Source organism: Lepidothrix coronata, unplaced genomic scaffold (assembly GCF_001604755.1).
Source record: "Lepidothrix coronata isolate B3197 unplaced genomic scaffold, Lepidothrix_coronata-1.0 Scaffold103, whole genome shotgun sequence".
In the NCBI taxonomy this organism is placed as follows: domain Eukaryota; kingdom Metazoa; phylum Chordata; class Aves; order Passeriformes; family Pipridae; genus Lepidothrix; species Lepidothrix coronata.
In genome coordinates, this window is record NW_016690283.1 from 1,921,618 (window position 1) to 1,942,731 (window position 21,114).

The 21,114-nt window shown below is 45.3% G+C and overlaps 1 protein-coding gene across 1 annotated transcript in view; it reads left to right on the forward strand.

The window, feature by feature from the left end:
* The window catches only part of GLI2 (GLI family zinc finger 2), a 190,831-nt gene that overhangs the window by 162,307 nt on the left and 7,410 nt on the right, over positions 1-21,114 (forward strand). The window contains exons 7-12 of the mRNA XM_017823590.1: positions 1,427-1,640; positions 3,170-3,283; positions 6,741-6,872; positions 10,500-10,649; positions 14,049-14,213; positions 18,643-18,924. Coding sequence (XP_017679079.1) covers positions 1,427-1,640; positions 3,170-3,283; positions 6,741-6,872; positions 10,500-10,649; positions 14,049-14,213; positions 18,643-18,924 — 1,057 coding nt within the window. The remainder of the gene's footprint in view (positions 1-1,426; positions 1,641-3,169; positions 3,284-6,740; positions 6,873-10,499; positions 10,650-14,048; positions 14,214-18,642; positions 18,925-21,114) is intronic.

Genomic DNA, 21,114 nt, shown 5'->3' on the forward strand with positions numbered 1-21,114 from the left:
ATAACAGAGATATTGCTATTAGTAATTCTAACAGTGATTTTGTAAGTTACTTTATCCAGCAGCATAATTTAAAATCAAACTGTAATGTTTGACTGTAAAGCCAAACATAATGCTGATTTAAACAAATTGCAACTCCTTGTCTGGTAATAATTTTTTTTCTAGTCTTTTTACCTGTTGTCATCAGCTGGACATACCTCTAAGCATCTCAGCTTACACTCAGATTTTAAGGGTAGTGTCTGGTATTTTCAAGAAACCAGTAGAGTGCAAAGACTGACCCAATAGTCAATTGTTGGCCTCCGAGGGAATAATCAACTAATAATAATAAAGAATTTGAAACCGTTATTGGTGTTTTAAAAGTATATCCTAAATGTCAGGAATTTTAAAGTGGGTTACATATATAACAGGATAACTGCTAGAAATTTGGGTGAAAAGACTTTTTTGTTATTATTTTAGCAATGTGTTAGAGGCTGGAATGAAATCCGCTCTGTAAAAGCAAAATTGGCAATGAAGCATGTTGCTAATTATGGCCCCATTTTCACACCTTGGGCAGTTTTAGTGGTGTGAGAGAAAATACCATGAGGGTAAAGGTTCAGGGCAGTCACCTCTTAAAGGTGGTAAATAATCAGTTTTTGGGCTGAGAATCCGTGGTTCATGAATCACCGGCTTAGAGTACCCACAGAGCATCTCCTGTGCTTCTCTGCCTCTGCCCAGGGGACTTGGCCCTGGGGGTGAACCCCTTTTTTCCAAAAGCAGAGCTTTGTTTGTCTCACACCTGTTGCCCCACTTATCTCCCAAGCAGCCAGGGGCTAGTGGTGTTCCTGGTCACCACTGACCTAGATTGGAGATGAACCAGTGACCTACATAGGAAGGGTGACATACTTCAGCAGTCCCCTGAGCCAGCACTCCCCTCACCTGAATGCAGAGTAAATTGCATGGTTTTGGACTATGTTAAGTGGATACTTATTCATCCCTGCTGTAATCTGTGCCAAGTGAGCCAGGTGATGCTGGTTTTTCATATCCAGGTTAGCATAACCCCAAGGTTGCGAGTCTGCAAAATAGGTCTGTCTGGGAAAACCCAGGAGCCTCAGGGGCTGCAAAGCCAGATGTATCCAAATCCCATCCTCTTCTGCACTCCCTGACAAGGGCTTTTGTTGTTTTTTTCACATAAGAAGCAAAGAAATTACAAAGTATCAGTTGTGTTGGGTCAAAATGATTCACCAGTTTGTTGAGGTACACGCGAGACAAATCACGCCTTTGCAGTAAAGCAGGCTGTCAGGCTTATTGTGATATTGAAGGCATCTAGCTAGGGCATCGCAGCCTGTCACCTGGAGTCTTCAGGAAGCCAAACTTGAATCAGGCACTAGCTAATGTGACAAATATTGTTAAAAATAACTGCTCATCATTTTTCTTTCTCTTGTTGCTGCAGTCCGGCATTCAGCTTCCCCCACCCCCTTAACCCTGTGACGTACCAGCAGATCCTGACCCAACAAAGAGGCCTGAGCTCAGCCTTCGGACACACTCCTCCCCTGATCCAGCCGTCCCCGACCTTCCCCCCACGGCAGCACATGGCAGTGATCTCGGTCAACCCACCACCAACACAGATCAGCAACAACAGCAACTGCATCTCTGACTCCAGCCAGGTAGGAGCAGCTATCCTGGTCCTCCAAATGAGCAGTGCCCTTCATGGTGGCTGTGGGAGTTTTACCCATTCTCTTTTTACTCATACTAGCCCCTTATGTTGCTTTTTCTTTTTCCTGGCTACTGTTCTGACTAGTCACAGCCAAATTTTGCATCCACATCCCTTCCTTGCACAAACACGTACCTACCCATGCAGAAACCAAAGGCCTTGATCCATCAAGTGTTGAACGTGATATGCAAAGTCATCTCAGGCAGGAAATCTCCTTGAACATGTGCCATGTCCTATTGAAATCGAGAGAATTCAGCACGTGCTGTAGTGTTTTCCAAGTACCTGAGCACTGTGAATCAAACTTCATCAGTACCTTCACCAATTCCTCCTCCCTTTTTTGCACTGATGTGAACTATGCCAGTGGTCTTTATCTTTAACAAATAAATGCATCCTACATAGAACTTCTTCACATTTTACTTACTGTTCCTTTTTTTTTGGTAGCTTCCGTCTCAGTGTATCCCTGCTGTTGATTTTTACTGTTAAATTTTGCAAAACTAGGGGGCCAGATTGTGAAAACTAGGAATGCCATGATGTGTGTGAAATCCCACACCTCAAAAGCATCCTTACAAATACCTGTGAGCTCACCCAGGCAGATAGATGTGTACACAAGCCCTCCACATGCACTGGATTAGTGAATATGTCTAACACATTCTTAATCATTTTTCTTTTCCACTTACATTCCTTCAAAGTTTAAATTGCAGTCGCTTTTCTCCCCAGAGACTTATTTCACCTTATTTCACACCCATTTCAAATTGTTGTTTTAGTTGTATCATACTGAACTTTTCAGACTGGTTTATTGTTTTAGGGTTTCTCATGGTTCCTGCACTGCAAATTCTGTTTGTTATTGCAGGTTATTTGATTGATTGGTTTTGTTTTCTTCTTACAAACTGGCTACCAAAATAATGTGGCTGGCAGGAGTTCTGCCTCTGTTTAATAATTTGCAGGACCAATCTTGAGCAATTAGCAAGAGTATTGAAAATATTAATGTTCCAATTTTATGCACATACAATGGGATGTTTTTTCTCCTGAAGTTGTTCTCATTTTTTAAGAGCTTAGCAAAATACACACATAGTCTTTCATGCACTCAGCATGCCAGAGCCCTCATACATAACCAGAGCCCCCTGCTCCCCCCTGGAATTCATTTTCTCAACAAATCATTTCATCACACTGAGAAATAAAATTGTGGCTTGGGTGGGGGTTGTATAAGGCTTGGGTGGCTTTCACATGGATTGGATTGTTCTGAAACAGTGCAGCAGTGGTGAGGCCAAGCTCACTGGTGAGCAGAAAATGGGGCTGCCCTTGACTCTTCTTCCCTCTCTTCCATCCCTCTGCCTTGCACAAACACACACGGGCTGGTTTTCATAGGAAACCCAGGGCAACAGGCCAATACCCTGTTGTCCCCTGCCACTCCTGAAGTTCATGCTGCTGCCTGTCTCTCATCCCAAACCCCAGTGCCATATCTTGCCTGGTTTTCTTTCCTAGAGCAAGCAAAGCAGCGAGTCGGCCGTGAGCAGCACCGTCAATCCAGTAATTAACAAGCGCAGCAAAGTCAAGACTGAAGTCGAGGGCTTGCCCCCAGTGTCCCCAAACACACAGGTAACCTCCCTGGTGCAAGACATGTTGTGTGACCGAGACAGCTGAGTCTTGTCTTTGGGAATGATACTCTTGGCACCTTAGGCTGCAGCTGGAAGCAAGGCAGCAAAGCCTGCCAGGCAAGCGGGTGTCTCCTGGAGCGTGAAGCCCAGAAGGGTACAGGGCAGAGCTGCAGTGATTGAGTGAAATATTCGATGGGTGCCTGGGACTCAGCTTGCTGTTGCTGTACTTGGATAGAAAAAAAAGAAGAGAGGAAATATACGAAGTGTGATAATTTAAAAATCACATCTTGAGTTTTCTGTGCTGCAAAGCAAGCGGTGTTAGTGTCTCAGAGCAAACATAGATTATGAGGGAAGCTTGCATGTAGGTAGAAGGCTTGCAAAAAAAAGGACAACTTCTTGATTCAACAAGGAATTGCTCTTAGAAACATCCTTTACACTGGTGACACAACATTTGACACCAAGAAGGGCCCAAAGGCCTTTGCTTTCTTGCTGGAGCTCTGTGATTGCAAACTGTTTAATGGCTGACAGTATCCATCTGACCGTTCTTTATCACAACTGTAAACTATCAGGAGTGCTCTGGGCACTTCATTTTCATGAAATATTAGACCGTGTTATTGTCAAGCGAATGGAAGAGTTGATGACAAATTTCTCCTTCTGCCCTGGTTCAGGAGCAGGTCTCAGCATGATGCATGGGGACAGCAACGTGTGCAGTCATCAGGGGGCTGGTAAAATTGATGAAGATAGCATATCAGGGAAAGATAAACATGCTGTAGTCAGCACGATTAGGGCAAAGAGGCACCTCTCTGGAGCTTTGAGTTTAGGAGTGCATCTACACACTACTGCAAAATCACAAGCCCCGAAAAACTAATCTGGCCACCACCCGGGCTACTAGGGCAACGTGTTTATTTCTTGCAGCAAATGAAAAAGTATTTGAAAGCTATTACCTGCTTTGTCAAAGCATGTGTAGCAGAGGAGCTGTGGAACAGACAGACATCTGATAGCTCAGTGGCTGTCATCCTCTGTTCTCTGCTCCAGTGCAAAGCGATGTGCACCCAGCCTCAGGGAGTGCTTGGACAGTGGCAGCCTGGCTCACCCCTGCAGCCCTGCCCCAGAGTTTAATCCACTGGGTCTTACAGGCACTGAAATTGGCACTGAAAGAAGCGGGAGAGTAGTTTAAAGTGGTGAAAGGAGATTTGATTGGAATAGCAAGGTGAAATTAAGAGTAGGAAAATGCACACTGATCATCTAATAGTTCCTAATGAGGCAATATGTGAAGTAATACCCCAGGGGAAATGTAGGCTCCATGTCTTGCGGCATTTCAGTATGGACTGGGAAATCACTAGACAGTACCATGTAAGAGACAGCCCATTCTTGGCAAGGAGGACAGGTTAAAAAGCTGAATGTAGTGGCTGTCTCCTCTTTGGTCTAAGCAACAGCAATTCATTAAATTTGGGAATTCCTTTTCTGCAGGAGACTGTGCTGAAAAGTTGTGTTACAGTCAATTAGGTATTGACTGATTCATTTTTTGCCGACTATAAAGCTCATCCTTCCTAAAAAAAACATGTATGTGTATGTTTTGTTTTGGAAATGCTGTATTGGAAACGCCTCATGTGAATTGTGGTTTGGGTGTTCAAAATCCTTGGCCAGACAGTATTCCAGTAATGGCTTGTGCTCTAAAAAAATGCAATCCAGACAAGATTTGTGGGACACAGTAGAGCACCAGGCATGAGTGACCTGAGTTACTGAGCTCTTACAATGCCTCAAGAGCTCCAGTACAAGATTCAGATTAGCATTGAACTAGCCAGAAATAAAACAAGTCAATCCTCTTCAACAAATAAAATGGTTTCAATTCCATTTTTCCAAAAGAAGGTATAAAATTTTGGCAAAATAAGATTTTTAGTAGAAAATTACAGTTTTCTAGGGACCACACTTTGCATGAAGACAAATGTTTCAACAAAAAATAATGCTCATAACTCAACCAAATAGGAATTGCAGGAAAAAGAAGCTGCTATTTGAACTTTCTCAGACTGTTGCTATGGACTCTCATATAGTTTGAATGTCCAGAAGTCTATCTGTAAATTACTACAGTTTCCTGTCCCAAAAGCCACCTTGCAATACTTCTTTTTTTAAATTAAGAGCTAATTAAAACAAATCTCTTCCTCTCCATATCTAAACTTTTGAATCGAAAAGTCATAGCTGGCATGTATGTCATGAGCTAGTTAATGAAAATTGTTGAACTTTGGTACAGTATGTCTCACTTTCCAAACCATATAATGCCATTAAGTCATTAATCACTGCAGCTCCCCAGGAGGCATTCGGAAAGTGTTGGTGGGGAAGGAGATGGCAGCCAGATAGATTTGTTTGGGCAGGCCAGAGACAGTTTGAGATGGGTCTGGCTGTGTCTGCACACATATGGGTCCAACTGGAGAATCAGATCATGAGGAACAGTGTCTGCCGTGGTTAGTCATCCCAGATGCTCCTGTGTAAAGCTGTCCTGCAGGTGGGATGTTTTGTTATAGGCAATAGTAGTAATTGGGAGGAAAGAGAGTGAAGGAGGACAAAACATGCAGGGTTTTGTCTTGCTAAATTCCAACCCAATATTGGCTGCTGATTGCCTTGTCTCTAGTACAAGTGTCTGATGCATGCAGAGCTGACAGTTGTCCTTACTCTGAATTGTACTAATTATGTTGTGTGCTACACTATTGTGTAGTTGCCTATACTTTAATCCTCATAGCAGCCATAACAAAAATCTTCTGTGCTTCATTTAGCACTGAGGAGCTGGCTAGACAGAGAAGTTAAGGAGAGAGCTCACAGCGTGCTCAGCATTAAGAAACTCATTTATGAGTCGGGAATTCTGGAGCTCTGTTCTGCAACCCCAGCCTTCACTGGGTCTTGCTCAAGGTTCCCAAATTTCAGTCTCAGAGAAGTGCTTTGAGAGCTCATCACTTTGTCCCTGTGGAGCATCCTGCAGGCATAAATCTTTGGGTAAGGATTAGGTATCATTTTCTCATCTACTAAAAAATGCAGAAAACAGAAACCCTCTCCCCTGCCCATGTCAGGTAAGTGTGGTAACCACTAGGCTCTGAGCCCTCTGTGGTTTCTTCATGCTCATGTTTCCCCACTTTGCCCAGATCAGAAGTTTTTCTCCAGCAAAGAACACAACCAAAGGTCAAGAGCCGGCTTTTTCCTTTCTCCAGCCTTTCCTGAGACTACCCACAACCTGGCTGAAGCCAGGCATTGCTGTGGTGATGGCTTCGGGATGTTTCATGTCATGTCATTAACTCTGATCCACTTCTACCAAAACTCTGTAACTCTTTATTTCACAGTAATCATGGATGTTATGTAACCAAAATGAGCATGGTTTTGTGATCAGTTGATACCTGTCCTGTAATCTATGAGTAATGGAGGAATTAAGATGAAAGAAGTTCACTTATACAATGTACTATTGTGTGTTGCAGGAGCATCTGACAGACCTGAAAGAAGATCTAGATAAGGATGAATGTAAACAGGAGCCTGAGGTGATTTATGAGACTAACTGTCACTGGGAAGGGTGCACAAAGGAATATGACACTCAAGAGCAGCTCGTCCATGTGAGTAATGGTTGGGAGGAAACCCCAGCGATAAATTTGGGTTTCTGTGCATTTGTCCTCATATTTTATCACTAGCTGCTGTACAGCCAGAGCTCACCCTGGGAGCTACTAAAGGTGCAAATCAGAGATACGGTGTGTAAACACTGCCAAAGCAGGTCGCTGCTCCCCAAAGAGTTCAGCTGAGAGAAGCCTCTCATAGATTATGTGATATTGCTCCCTTCTCAGCTGCTGAGGCTGCAGTTTCAGTCTCCCTTGTGAATGGCCCAACGACAGAAGGCTCTGTGCAGAAGGGCCTGATCAGAAAATGGGGAAGAGGGCTGAGCCCTTCCTTCTTCACTGGCCATATTCACTGAGCTTTCCCATGTAGCTACTCCAGCACTGGGTCAGGGATTGTCTGTGCTGTCCCCAGTCCTAGTCCATGAGAGCCTTTTATGCTGCTGTGACATGACCTGTGGGGCCATATCATTTAAAGGCTGTTGACCTGCTCAGCTCATCCCTCACACAAAAATAGAGCACTCTAGAGTTTGGAGACAGGCTTCAATGTCTCCATCAGAGTCTGAAATACAGAAAGTGGGTTGATTTCTAAATATGGTTGATTTCCATAATCACAGTGGTGTCCCCAAACCAGTATCAAAACTGCTCTCTGAAGGATCCCCAAACCAAATCATTAATCAGATTTTCAGTTCTAATTAATTCCGAGAACCTTTTGTACGCTTTGCTTCATCTGGGAATCCAATGTTTGGTTTTCTTTGGCTTCTGAGGTCAACAAATCCTTCATACTCAGAGCAAGTGCCTGTGAAATCAGACATCAGCTGTGTCTAAGCCCCATCCTGCCCTCAGCCCAGCACCCTGCAAGTCACTATTTTGGGTCTCTGGTGTGAGCCCTTTTTATGAAGCCAGCCCATATCTGCAGGGAATTCACCAACCTAGCAACCCTAGGCCTGTTGCTTGCAGCTAAGTGTTGGATTGGGCAAATTTTGCAACAGGAGCTGCTACCTTCTCCTTTTCCTTCAGCCTTTTGCTGCTTGTCTTAGCCAGGCTCCCAGTCTGCCAGGGGCCACCAATGTGCAACTCACATATAGCCATCTTCCTGAGGGCTTGTGTCTGCTCTCACCCTTTTTTATATATCTTCTTTTTACATATGTTTAGATGCCACCAAGTAGGCATCAGTACCATTTGCCCAAGTTCTGCAGACAAACATTATCTTAGCCCAGAAGGACCACACTCTAAATTATAATGTTTGGCACATGCTTTTCTTCCATCTAAGGGTAGTGCCTACCCACCTCTACCAGAAGTCACTGGTTGAGTGCAACAAGTCCTTGAGTACAGGAAGATTTGGAAATGGTTTTCAAGGCCAAATGAGCGATAAGGTGCTTAATGGGTTGCACATTGCATGCCACAGGATGTTGCTTTTCTGGGGTTAAACCACAGCAGCCCTCTCAGATGGGCTGAGCTCACATTTGTCCAGCAGTTTTTGTGTGTTTCCCTCTCAGATGTAAGAAAAACTAACTCTGCCCAGAGCAAAGTGCAGAGCACCAGGCAGCTCAGCAAAAATTTGTTTCCAGAAAACAAACCAAAGAAAAACATTCAATGAAATATCCAAGATCCTAAATTTGGACAGTTATAAAAATGGAGGCTTCTGTACTATGATTACTAGCAATGTGGGGTTGTGGATTTGGGATGCCCAAAATACACATGGAAATGAAATACAGATGTTGTGGGTCAACTTCTGAGAAGGTGGCATCTCATCATGCATGGAAAAACTCTAGTTTGTGTGCAGAGCAAAGTACCTGGGCGAGCAGGGTCTGTTCCCCACAGACAGTGCACAGTGTGCTTGTGGGAGAAGTGAGTGTCAACAGGGATCTGCAGGAGTGAGGATATATTTTTGCAAGCACAACTGCTGCTCCCAACTTCAAAGGTCACACTCAATTTGAGAGAAGTTTGAGAGAAGCCCAGGCAAACCTCCAGCCAGGTGGGGGCTATGGAGCTGTAGCTGAAGTGGGTTGAGTTGTGCAACTGCTCATCCACCACGTGATGGGAAGCAGATGTTGCCCAGACAGTGAGTGAGTGCCCTTTCCATAAATGTTCTTCCTCTGGCCCAAGCAAGTCCAAATGGGCAAGCCTGTGCTCTCTCCCACTACTGGCACTGCCTTGTGTAGTCTTAGTTGCAAGTCAGACTCCCACACAAACAGAGCCTGGAGACATATCTTCCCAGTCTGGTCTGGGCATGGTTTAGCATGTCCATGGGTCTCCTGGGAGGTTCATCAGTTTTCCACAATCTGAGGCTAAAATCTCACACCAATGCTATGTAATAAAACCAGAACCATAGGCAGCAGAACTCCAAACCCATACGAAACCTCTCCCAAATGCAGCCTTCCCCGACTCTCCCAGCATGCAGCTTTGGCTCTCAGTTTTTACCAGTAGTGCCTGAGAGACCAGCTGAGCCCCACACACCTCCTCTTGTCCCTGGGTAGAACTGGGACCCTAGGCAGAAGGTCCCTGACGCCAGCATTGGATCACAGCACACAGAATGCTGAGGCTGGATTTGGCTGGGACTGAGAAGGCTGATGATTTTGTTTTAATGTACTTTTGTGTCCTCACATTGCCTCACCACCCCGAGAAAATCTCATCCCAAGCTGCAAAATGTGTGCCTGCCCTTGGCCAGGGGGACAAAGGCGGGGGCTGGAAAAAATCTCAGCACAAAAAAAGCCAAAACCCAAACCCAAAGTGGTTTATTTTAGGATTTCCTGTCAGTGAATGTCTACTGAAAACACAGGAGCAAGGACAGGCATTATTTTTGGCAGTGAGACCCCATTCAGAAAGACAAGGCCGCCGCGGGAACAGCGCTGCCGACAGACTGGTCTCTGGCTCTGCTTATTTTCAGCAGAGCTTCATCTGCCCTGAGCTGGGAAAAAGCGACTCTTCCTCCCAGGGTGGACGAAGGCACCATTCTGGGTCTGGCTTTTCAACACCCCAGCAAAGGATTTCATGGACCAGAGTAATTAGCAGTAATTGATGCAGCTGAGTTTTTGCTGGCTCATAGCTCACAGATGCTGTCATTTCCTGCCAGCCACCAGTGCTGGACAGCAGGTGGATGTCTTGGGACCGGCGTGTGGGCTGGTGTGCAAGTAGGCTTAGAAACATAGAATCATTCAGGTTGGAAAAGACCTTTAAGATCACTAAACCCAACAGAGGCTTGTCTCCTCCTGTCCACCACCCTCCAGCAGCTCCCCGGGAAAGTGTCCCAGCTGCATAAATGCAGCACAGCAGGGTTCAGCAGAGACAAAACTTACTCTGTCATCCCCCTCAACAGTGACATCAAGCAGCTGAGGGGGACACTAAGAGGGCTCCTCTTTCCCTGGCACTGTGGGTCCCCATTGCATTTGGAAACCTCTCATTTATAGCTGCTTTGGAGCCAGTGTGCTGAGTGCTGTGCACCTTCTGCAGGACACACCAGACCACAGTGTTGGGTCCTGTGTCCCTGGTGTTATTTGTGCACCTGGCACCCAGGTGCAATGCCTGACCACAAGCACCGGGTAGGGAACATCTGGCTTTTGGAGCACTGTGTGTGCTTCGCTGGCATCAGCTCTTCCAGGCGTGACCTGCTTTTCCTTTCTCTCCTACCAGCACATCAACAATGATCACATCCATGGGGAGAAGAAGGAGTTTGTCTGCCGCTGGCAGGACTGCACACGGGAGCAGAAGCCCTTCAAGGCTCAGTATATGTTGGTGGTGCACATGCGAAGGCACACAGGAGAGAAGCCGCACAAGTGCACGGTGAGCTGGCAGGGACACATGGTGCATCTCACTTGGCAAGTGCGCTGCGGGACTTTGGTGGTCACAAAAATGTGTGTGCAGACACGGCATGGCTTCAGGTAGGGCTCTAGCAGGGTACCCACTGGCACCCGGCTCAGAGCCAGTCCTGGGTTACAGCTACTTGCAGGTTAGACCCTTGGGACAGGACAAGAGGTCAAGGAGTATGGTCGAGATGCTAGTGGGCAAAACTGCATTTCCTTGGAAAAAATGGTTTCAGACCTACCAGAGAGATCTAAAGCAACTCAGGACAAGTCACTTAAGGTGGAAATCCAGACAACTCAGTTGCCTACATCAAGGAAAGAAATCCAGTAATGCCACACTCTGGGAAACCACCTAGCCTGGGTCATGTCTAACTTGACATCACCCACTACTGCATCTGGGACTGCGAGTTTCCCTCACCCACATACCCAAGCATACACACAAGCCTCCTTCCAGCCTGGGGGTCTATGCCAACACCTCCTGCTTCTGCTCTCTTAATCCAGAGGTGAAGTCAACCCCGTGTGCTTAAATCCCAAGAGGAGCCCAGTCCCCAGACTTTCTGCATACCAGCAGCACTGTCTAGTGTTAAACACTGCCTGAGGAAGAACCTGGGGTTCTATTTTGTATCTCAGCCCTGTGGATACATGGGAGAGCTGGGCTTTTGTCCTGCTCAATCTCAAGACATTAAAGCCGATATCTGCCCTCACAGCTGGAGTCTTCCACCCCACCGCTGGCTGAAGTAGGGCAGCCCAGGATGCCTGATGGGGGGCACAAGAGGGAAGCAAGGTATGAAGTTTAGTGGCTGCAGTCAACTGGTGGGAGAGGAGAGGTGTTTACAATCTCCCTCCTCATATGTTTGAGCCCTTTTTCCTCCTGAAGGTCATCCACATCTTTTGATACCCTCTGCTCTCTGCCTTCTCCTCCTGCCAGCTTTTCATACCTTCTCTGCTGTCAGCATTACACTGTTCCTCTCCCTAGAGTCTCAGGGGTGAGTCTCTTTCTGCTCACCAGATGTCTAAGCTCTCCTCCTGTATCTTCCTGCTCTTCTGCTCCATTAGCTACTTCCAGCCCTGCTCCCTCCCTGGCTGTGCCCCAGCTCCTGCTTACAAATATCAGGATATGTATGATTTGCTTGCTGCATGACTCCTTTATCAATCTCCCAGCCCTGGGTTCATTTAATTTAGAGCATAAGCTCCCCTGGGGCGCAGGGCCATGTCCTTTGTTTTAATCTTCTAAAGCACTTTGCTCAGTCTAGTGCTTTACCAATCTTCCTTAAAAGTATCAAGAAGTATTGATTGTTGGTGCACTACAGAGTGAGGACTGAGGGAGAGTCTAGCCCCATCCTTGCAGGTAGAGGGACTTGGAAGACAAACAGATCAGTGAATGCATCCTCTTCAGTGCTGTGATGGAGCAGGAAAAAGCAGTGCTGCTCAGTCCTTCTTTCAAGCCTCAGTTGTGTCACACTGAAACAGTGGCAAGGCTGTGTGTATTTGGGTTTCAAGTCATCCTCTGCCTCCTGAAGAACTACAGTCCCTCCGTGTGCAATATGTCGCAGCAACTCTTCCTGAAGTGGAGTACCACTTCTTTCCAATTGCCTGGGATACATGGCAGCTCTGCAGACGGTGCCTCTCTGTGGCAGAGCATTCCTTATCCAAGTCTGGCAGTGATTTTTTAAAGTGCCGTTTGTTCCAGACAAGAAGTTTGTGGTGTACATAAAGCTACAGATGAGCCCAATTGCAGCCTGGGATTTGGTCAAGGATTATTTCAACAGATGACAGCCAGAACTCCCACTGACATAATCAAATCCACACGTAAGAGTGGGAACAACTGCTTTGAACATGCACAGGCTGCTTTGCTGAGATACTCTTTTTTGAAAATGTGGCCTTAGAACTTTTGCTCTTTATAACTGCATTTTTGTGTCAGTATCCAGCAAAACCAGAATGGACACATGAGTTGCTTCATGCTGAGTTCCCTTTGTTTTCCAGCAAGAGGAATGATATATTTCAATAATTGTAAGCGACTTGAGTTACAAAAGATTGTTTGCACAGGGCAAGAGAAGAAAGGGATATACTGTGCTACCTCAAAGTTGTGGCACGTTCTATGAGACAAATGGGCTAATGAAAGTTGTCTGGGGAAGAGGAACTGGATCATTCTACCCTGACAAAGCTGTGGAAGGAATCAGCTCTTGCAGGATGTTCCTACTGTCCTTGAAGAGATCTGGATATCTCAAGAGCAGAGCAAGTTTGCCTTAGGTCCACTGTCCCTATGCTAGACCTTAAAGGGAAGCTTAAGTAATACTACTTATGTTCCAGCACAACAAAGTTATATGGAATCAGCCTGTGGCCACATGCTTCATGGGCTGCATGTTTGCCTCACTCCCTGCAGTGCAGGCAAGTCCTGTACCTGTGGAGCACAAGGAGACAGGTACTGTTGCTATTGCATGCAGTTGCCATTTTTCAGACCTTCAAACATGTAGGACCACTCAGCTGCCCATGGGAAATCAGACACTGAGCATGACCTGTCCTGGTGTGGCACCAGTTTCTTCACTGGCCAAGACTCAGAACAATGTGAAGTTCTGTCACATCTGGACTGAACTTGGTTTGAGGTGAAATCCTCCCATTCTGGGACAGGGCAGGTGCAGGGAGGGAGGGAGGAGCCTCCAGCCCATCCAGAGTGGAGGGTGGCAGGACTTACATCACCCAAAGCCTCACCACATCTCCCAAGCTGCTCTTTCTCGTTGTGTGGGCAGCTGGTTTCCTGCCAGGAGGAAGGTTCCTGGCCTGTTTTGTCATCCAAAAATCCATCTGTCTTCAAGACTGAGTCTTGTTTTTTAAACTAGTAATGTCAGACAGCCTGACCACAGCATCCTCCGAGAGTAGACCCAAGCTGTAATTTGGGAAACTTCAAAGCTTGCTAGATTTCTGCTTTTGTGTTAGGGAACGGTCTGCCCTTTCCAGTGCTGGTGCTAGTGAAGTTGCAAGGCTGGTCAATCTGCCCAGTAGCTGTCAGTTCCCTAGGTGGGAAGGAGGGGGCCTCTGTTTCTGAGCCGTGTTAGCTGCAGAGCGGTGGCAGGAGGGGCTAAGAGAGCTCTGGGAGGAGTGGAGGGCTGTTTAACGCTGCTGGAAAAAAGAGTCTCTTGTTGAAATGTCAGGTGGGTACCCAACAAGGAGCAGCACCTTAAATATGACTCACTGCTGAAACTCTCAGCCTGCCTAGGGAAGCAAATTCTCCCAACAAAGTGGATGTTGTTCCCTAAAACACAAGCCCTTTAAAGGGAAGGAAAAAAGAAAGAATGAGAAACAGATGAGAAGGGTTTAGGCAGGGGGAAAATCAAATTTTTCTGGTTAATTAATCACTCCTCTTGTGTTTTTTTTATTTTAGTTTGAAGGCTGCTCCAAAGCCTATTCCCGCCTGGAGAACTTAAAGACACACCTGAGATCCCACACTGGAGAAAAACCCTATGTCTGTGAACATGAAGGCTGCAATAAAGCCTTTTCCAATGCCTCAGACAGAGCCAAGCACCAGAACAGGACGCATTCCAATGAGGTAAGCCCGGGCTCACCGCAGCTCAGCGGAGGGCTTTTTTTAAATTTTGCTGACAATAAACATACACTTTACACACTGGACTCATGTAAAAAGAAACCTACTGTAATGAGAGGTTTTTCTTATTTTTTAATGGGATTTATTTTGCTGGAGAGCCAGACCACATTAGCTTTATATTTATGAAACCATGTTTGAAATCATAAACAGATGTTGAAGTATGCAAACTTTTTAATCGACTTTGGATATTAAAACAAGCATTTTCCAAATCTATAATTTTTAATAGCATAGATAGTATTGTACAGTTGTGCATGTGGTGCTTAATATTACTGTGGAGCAGACTTGTAGTAATATAACAGCTACCTTGGATCCTGATGCTCTGGAAATAATACTCCCTCCATCGTTTGATGTACAATGATAGAGCACAATGCAATGCTTTGTTAACCTTGGATAATTGAGACCCACTATTAGTAGTTGTGGAGCAGAGGAAATTGCCTTTATTGTAACGCATGTGATGGTCTGTTGCAATCAACCACAGCCGACGATTGAAATTTATATTACCACTAATTAGCTGACAGGGGAAGAAAAAACAACACTCTAAAGTTCTAATAGTGTTTTCAGCCATGAAGAATTCAGTCTATAGCCTAATTTGCAACAGTTAAATATAGACTATTGGAGAATGGAACGCAGTTGCCACGGTTGACAGCTTTTTGAAGTGATGCTGTGTCTACAAAGGGCTTGTTGGGAGTATTTTTATCTCTGGCTTATCAGTCAGTGATAACCAAAGTGCTGTGGGTTTCAGAGATTCTGTTGGAGTCAGAATAAGGACTCAAAGTCTAGAATCCCCTTCCATGCTGTGTGATGCTGAGACAGACCCAGTGAATGACCAGGATCCCAGTTTTGTTTGAATTGGTTTGGGTATGAACCCAAACATCAGGATTGTCCTCCACCAGCAAGCCACTTCCTCAACAGGACACAGGTTAAAATTAGCCCATATCCACACTTACACTGTGTAGTTGGCGTTGTTTTAAGGCTACACTGACCTTGAGGCCAGGAGGGACCAAAAAGACGTGCAACGTTTCATCTGCTCAGCAACCTGCATTCCCAGTAAATGGTGTTTGACTACAACATCATTTGCTCTATGTTAAAGATTCTTCCCTGGAAAGGTAGGCAGTTGTGATTTAATCTCACATTTCAAGTATTGGAAGTTGCTCATTCTCCTGTCCTGGATACTTCTTCTGCCTTCCTCCAGCACTGGATCCAGTGTCCCTTTCATTGTTGCTTTCATTGTAGCTCTGAACTCTACAGTGTTAAGCTGCTCTTCGTATTCTTGCCCATAAACTGAATCAAGCCCCTGAAGATTCGCATTTCTGCAGCATTTTTTCCTGCCCTTAAAAGAGATTAGCATCTCTCTTCAATTCCTAAAGATTCTCATGTGAATGGATCAAGAGTGCTGGGTACAGACTCATACAGCCCAGTTTGTGTACACCAAAGCGATATGTGAGGCCATAGATCACTTGAGCTCAGGTCACTAGAGCTTTACCAGGATCCTTCCTAGGCAGGGCAGAGTTTCCTGTCTGTTGAGCCTGATAATGAATTTTCATTTTGGCTGTGTTATTAAATGTAATTTCTCCAGTGAGTTCAGTTTCCCAAGTGATCCAGATTAGGAGCTGCACTGGATCTGGGATGACTCCTCACTGCATCTGAGCAGAGCTTGGACATACTTAAAAGTCTGTTCTTTTGAATTCCCCTTGTGCAAGAAGGGGAGGCTGTAGGGCAGGAGTATCCAACTTCATGTCTATTGTGGACACTGATCTAATATGCTGACACTTGGCACAACAAGTGTTGTTGCTTTCAACAACACAAATTTAAGACTCAGATAACAGATAGGGATTTTATCCTCTGCTGTTGCTTCCCCTGGAGGATGCCATAGCCTTCTCAGGTGCAGAAACAGCACAGCCACTAGTGGAGGATTTGTACCAGACCAGCTGACCTTACCATGGGAACTACATGGCACTGTATGATCTTACATTTTGCAATCATGCTCCCTCCTGAACTGCTGTTCAGCCCTCCTTGATGCAGTACAGACATGCCCCAAGACTTGTGGGAGATCTGTAGGCTGCATGTAATAGCTCTCTGAGCCACATATTTGACATCCTCTTTTTGGGGAACATATAACACGATCCTTTGCAACAGATGGAATCCCTCATGGCAGAGCTCATCACATTGGGCAGCAGGCCCAGGCGAGGGTCCTGCATCCAGCTGTGGCCAGGACCACTGGGTTAGCAAACTGCACTGAGACCTCGGCTCACAAAACCACACAAACGCAAAGCAGAAGTTTGTGGCTGTGAGTATTTCCCATTACCCATTGGTAACTCTCTTGTGGTTCCTAGCTAGCTACCTTCTAAATATTTTCCTCTGCTTGCAGTGTTTACTTGGAATACACCACAGTTTCAGATTAGTCATCAACGTCTCCTCTAAGGGGGAAGTTCCACATTCCCTGTATTTGTCACTATCATTGTGTGACAGGATGTAGGTGTATAGTCCAAACATGCTGAAGTTCAAGGCTGGGGATATATTACCACACTGGCTTTTGTTTGATTTTGTTGAAATGTCATAGACACTATTTAATTTTAAATTTTCAGTCACTACTTGAATTCCTTCAGGGGATACCTTAAAAGTTACTCTTGAGAAAAGGGCTTTCATCCCATGACCACTCTCCAGTGCATACACGAAAGAGTGGCATGAGTTTATGGCCAGCCAAAGGCTCAGAATGACATTTTCTGCAACTCAAGCTGAACAGGGGTAAAATGCAGAAATTTAGTTCTGCTTAGTGCTTGGGGAATTCTCCAGTTCCCCCACCCCAATGAGTATTACCTTGTATGTGCATGGGAGTAGGAGGGAGGCATCCGAGAGATCTAAACTGTTGACTTCACTAGGGCATACACTGCATTAGGTGTCAGAATCTGAATAACTCAGGGGATAGATGAAGACATGCCAACAAAACAGCAGTTGTGCTCAGTTCAGTTGCAGGATGTACAGCCTGACAAAGAGAATGATTGAATCCCCTTAGGTGGAGTGTCTGCTGTCCAAGCAATAGTGATTACATTACCCTAATTGCTGGGATCTGAAAAATCAGAACTATTGAGCCTAAAAGATCTTTGAGCTGTTTATGTACAGGGATTTTTTTACCGTGTGTAGTGGGGGTTGTGTTCTTTGGAATATAGTTTAATAGCAGCAATAATATTTCTATACTGCTTGTCTAAAAGGTTGCATGAAATTTTTAAGCAAACTATTTTACTTTTTGTGCTTTGGCTTATCCAGCTTTAAAATATAATAAATATTTACCTCGGTGGGGTGTGATGAAGATTTAGCTGGTTTGAGAGATGTGCCAAGATCAGTCAGGACGCATGCTTTTGAATAAAAAACGTGTTTTTAGTGTTTTTCAAGTGACTGCACTGGTTTTCTGCAAAGAATATATGCTCCTTTGTATTTTTTCACTGAAGTTTCTGGACAAAATTACAAAACAGATTTAAAAAAAAAGAACAGGAATGGTCATTTTGAGTAGCCTTCAAACAACATCTGTCTGTTTTTTCTCATGGATCTATCCCAGTGCATTGGCAGAAAAATACGTAGAGTAGTTGTGAGGCTGAAAGCGGAACTTGTGATGAATTCAGAGCTTCCAGCGCAGCAGCACCAGCTCAAACAACTGCAGCGCTAATACACTTCGGAATTGGAAATTCAATAAAATGAAAAAAGTTAAAAGAAGAAAAGTATCTGTTTGCTGACTTCTGTTTTCAGAAGGATGGCTTCATCCTTGTTTTCCTGTGGCAATCAATGATTCATGAATTCAGGACTAGAGTGCTATCATCTGAAAAAAACATTGCACGCCTGTGGTTTGTTTTGCACAATAACAGATTTCAAGGTGACAGGTGCTGGAGTGGTATGATAGATTGAGTAGGATGAATCCAGTCTGGCTTGGATTCACTGGAATTCCATCAGCCAGAAGGGAAGGTTTCAGACAGTTTCTTGGTGTAGACCCCACCTTAGCAGAGAGAATGTATTATACCTACTCCCCTACATCACCTCCCTCCCATCTTTAATCAGGAAACATTCCTGTGGCCACCCAAGCAAATATATACATAGGAAAGTAATATTAGGGAAAGTATTTCATGATTTCTTAGCTGTCCTTTAATCCAGAACATGAAAACAAGAAGTTTAGCCAACATGAAATAGCTGGCCAAGTCTGTGTGGATCAGCAGCAGCCCATATATCACATCTTCAATATCTCAGTCTTACAGAATCCTGTGGAGCAGATGCTCTCCATTTTGCTGCTGCCTGCTGCTATGCTCATTGTACTTTCTTGGCCCATACACTGTACCTGGAATATTTGGACTTATTCTAAATATAACCCAAGACTTGCTTGTATTGACAGAAACCCTACGTCTGTAAGATCCCTGGCTGCACGAAGCGGTACACGGACCCCAGTTCCCTCAGGAAACACGTCAAGACAGTGCATGGGCCTGACGCTCACGTCACAAAGAAGCAACGCAACGATGTTCACCCAAGGCCGCCTCCGCTCAAGGAAAATGGGGACAATGAGGCGAGCGCCAAGCAGAGCAACAAGGTTTCAGAGGAGAGCCCCGAGGCCAACAGCACCACCAGGAGCATGGAGGATTGCTTACAAGTCAAAACAATAAAAACGGAGAATTCTGTGGTAAGAGCAGTTGCTCTTGGCAGAAATGACATGGTCCCAAATCTCTCTGGTGCAATGGGGGCATGAAGCATTTGTATGCCATTTATGTCTCTGGGTAGGTGCCCTTCACCATTCCTGTTCAAGTCCAGAAATGAAGCTGCAGGTCAGGGCACAGTCCAGTACATTTTGCACCTTCCTACCCAGCGTCATGAATTCCTGCCTTCATAGTCATGGGGGCCGTATGATTCCCAGTGCTTAGCTTGGCCTTCCTGTGCTGTGAAACTGGATAAAACTCAAGTGTTGTGGTCAAATGAGCTCTACCTACCTCACTAGTTTAAATTGAGCAACAGTCACAGGGCACAGATTGATCATCTATCTGAACACTTCTTGAAGTGAGGTCCTGGGGTTTAAGCAGTCCCTTTTCTCCTCCTCCCTACACCCTTCACTGTTTTTCTTTTCAGGCTGCTGCTGCTGCACAGCAGTTTTGCTGGCTCAACTCTGTTGTAGGCTGTCTTGAGAAGCCAGTAGGGATAAAAGTAGTTGTTTTGGTTTTGTTGGGTATCTTAAAGCAAGTTCAGTTCCTTGGTTCTGTCCACTATACACAGAAGCACAAAATCACTGGGGTTGACAGGGATCTTGAGATCATCTGGTCCAACCTTCCTGATCAGTCAGGGTTGGCTAGAGCAGCTTGCTCAGGAGTATACACGGTCAGTACATGGCTCCCAGCTGCCACAGAAGATTGTAGTGGGATGATGGGGCAGGGGAGAGAAAGTAGGAATAAACATGGGAGCAATGCTGTGGCCCACATAGTACAGGCTTTCAGCCAACCATGATCATGCTTTACAGCCCCAGGAGTGGCCACCAGCTGAACCAAAGACCATTTATCAGCCTTCTGGCCATTACAGCAGCTCCACTGGTACTAAGGAGCTGTGTATAGTGTTGAGTTCAAACACATTCAAACCTCTTCAATCCCGTACAGGTAGCCCAGGGCTCGTGAAGGAGATGGAGTGTTGCAACAGAGACCACTTTTGATGTTTCTTTTCACCTTTGAACCCAAAGTTCTGATCTTCTGCACCAGCTCAGAGTGGGACAGGGTATGGGCTGGATACAGCAGAAAAGACCTTCACCTGCAGAGGAGTGTTCCTATATTCTGCAGGCTTCTCACTAGAGCTGAAAAGACTTTGAGCTCCAAAATATATTTTTTCTTGATTTGAATCCAGGCTAAAAGATTGTTATTGCTATGAAAAAAAGCATGCCCTGGAGCTACAAAGATTTTCTCAAAAGGTTTAGGGGATGTGTTGTTGAAAAAATTACTAATGAGCAGCATTTTTTCAGTTAGGAAAAAATTGAGTATTTTCACATCCAAAGTGTCTCTAATTGACTAAAGAAACAGTTTAATGTGATGAGACTCTGTACTGTGTTACAAAAGCTGAGTGTGAGAACCACTGGACAGAATGACCTCTCTCCAATACTCTTCTTCCGTGTGTTTTGATGGTTTTTTCCTATGAAAACACGAACACAATGACAGCTCCCCACCCTGTTTCTCCTGAAAGTATGGGGTTGTTCTCCTAATGCTCTGTGCTCCCAGGGTTCCAGCCAAGCCATCTTGCTGGCAGCAGGGCTGTGGGTCAGATGTTTCTCTTTGTTGTCCCTACCCAGCACTGGATACTTCACTTGTGCACATCTAACAGGTGGTGTCTGATCTGGTGGGCCCACATCCAATTCCTGTTTCCTGGTTAAGGTCGGGGTGGTGGGAGGGGTGAGATGCCTCACTGGTTCCCATCACTCTCAGGCCCCTTGTTTTGACCCATCTTTGGGTCTCACCCCAAACCCATGGAAACAGGTGAAAAGTCTCTTCTAGGGATCTTTATCTGGGCCTCCAAAGAGGGAAGGCAGGGAAGATGGGGTATGGGAGTGGGGGAAATGTTGGCAATTTGTACTGTATTCTGCATTTCCCTCTTCCTCCTTTTACTAACATGGCCTTTTTTGTTAATAATGTCTTTGTCCTAACAACCTGTTCTTTATTCCCACTTACCCTTCCTTACTCTACCTTCCTAAGGACAGTCGGTACTAAGGTGAGCAAAGATATCCTTTATATTAAAATAGCTGTATAAAGCATGGTCTCCTGTAGATCTCCTGTCTCCGTTTAACCCCTCCAGGGTGGAGGTGGAGGCATGCAGGGCAATGGGGAGGGGATATTTGCTTGAGCAC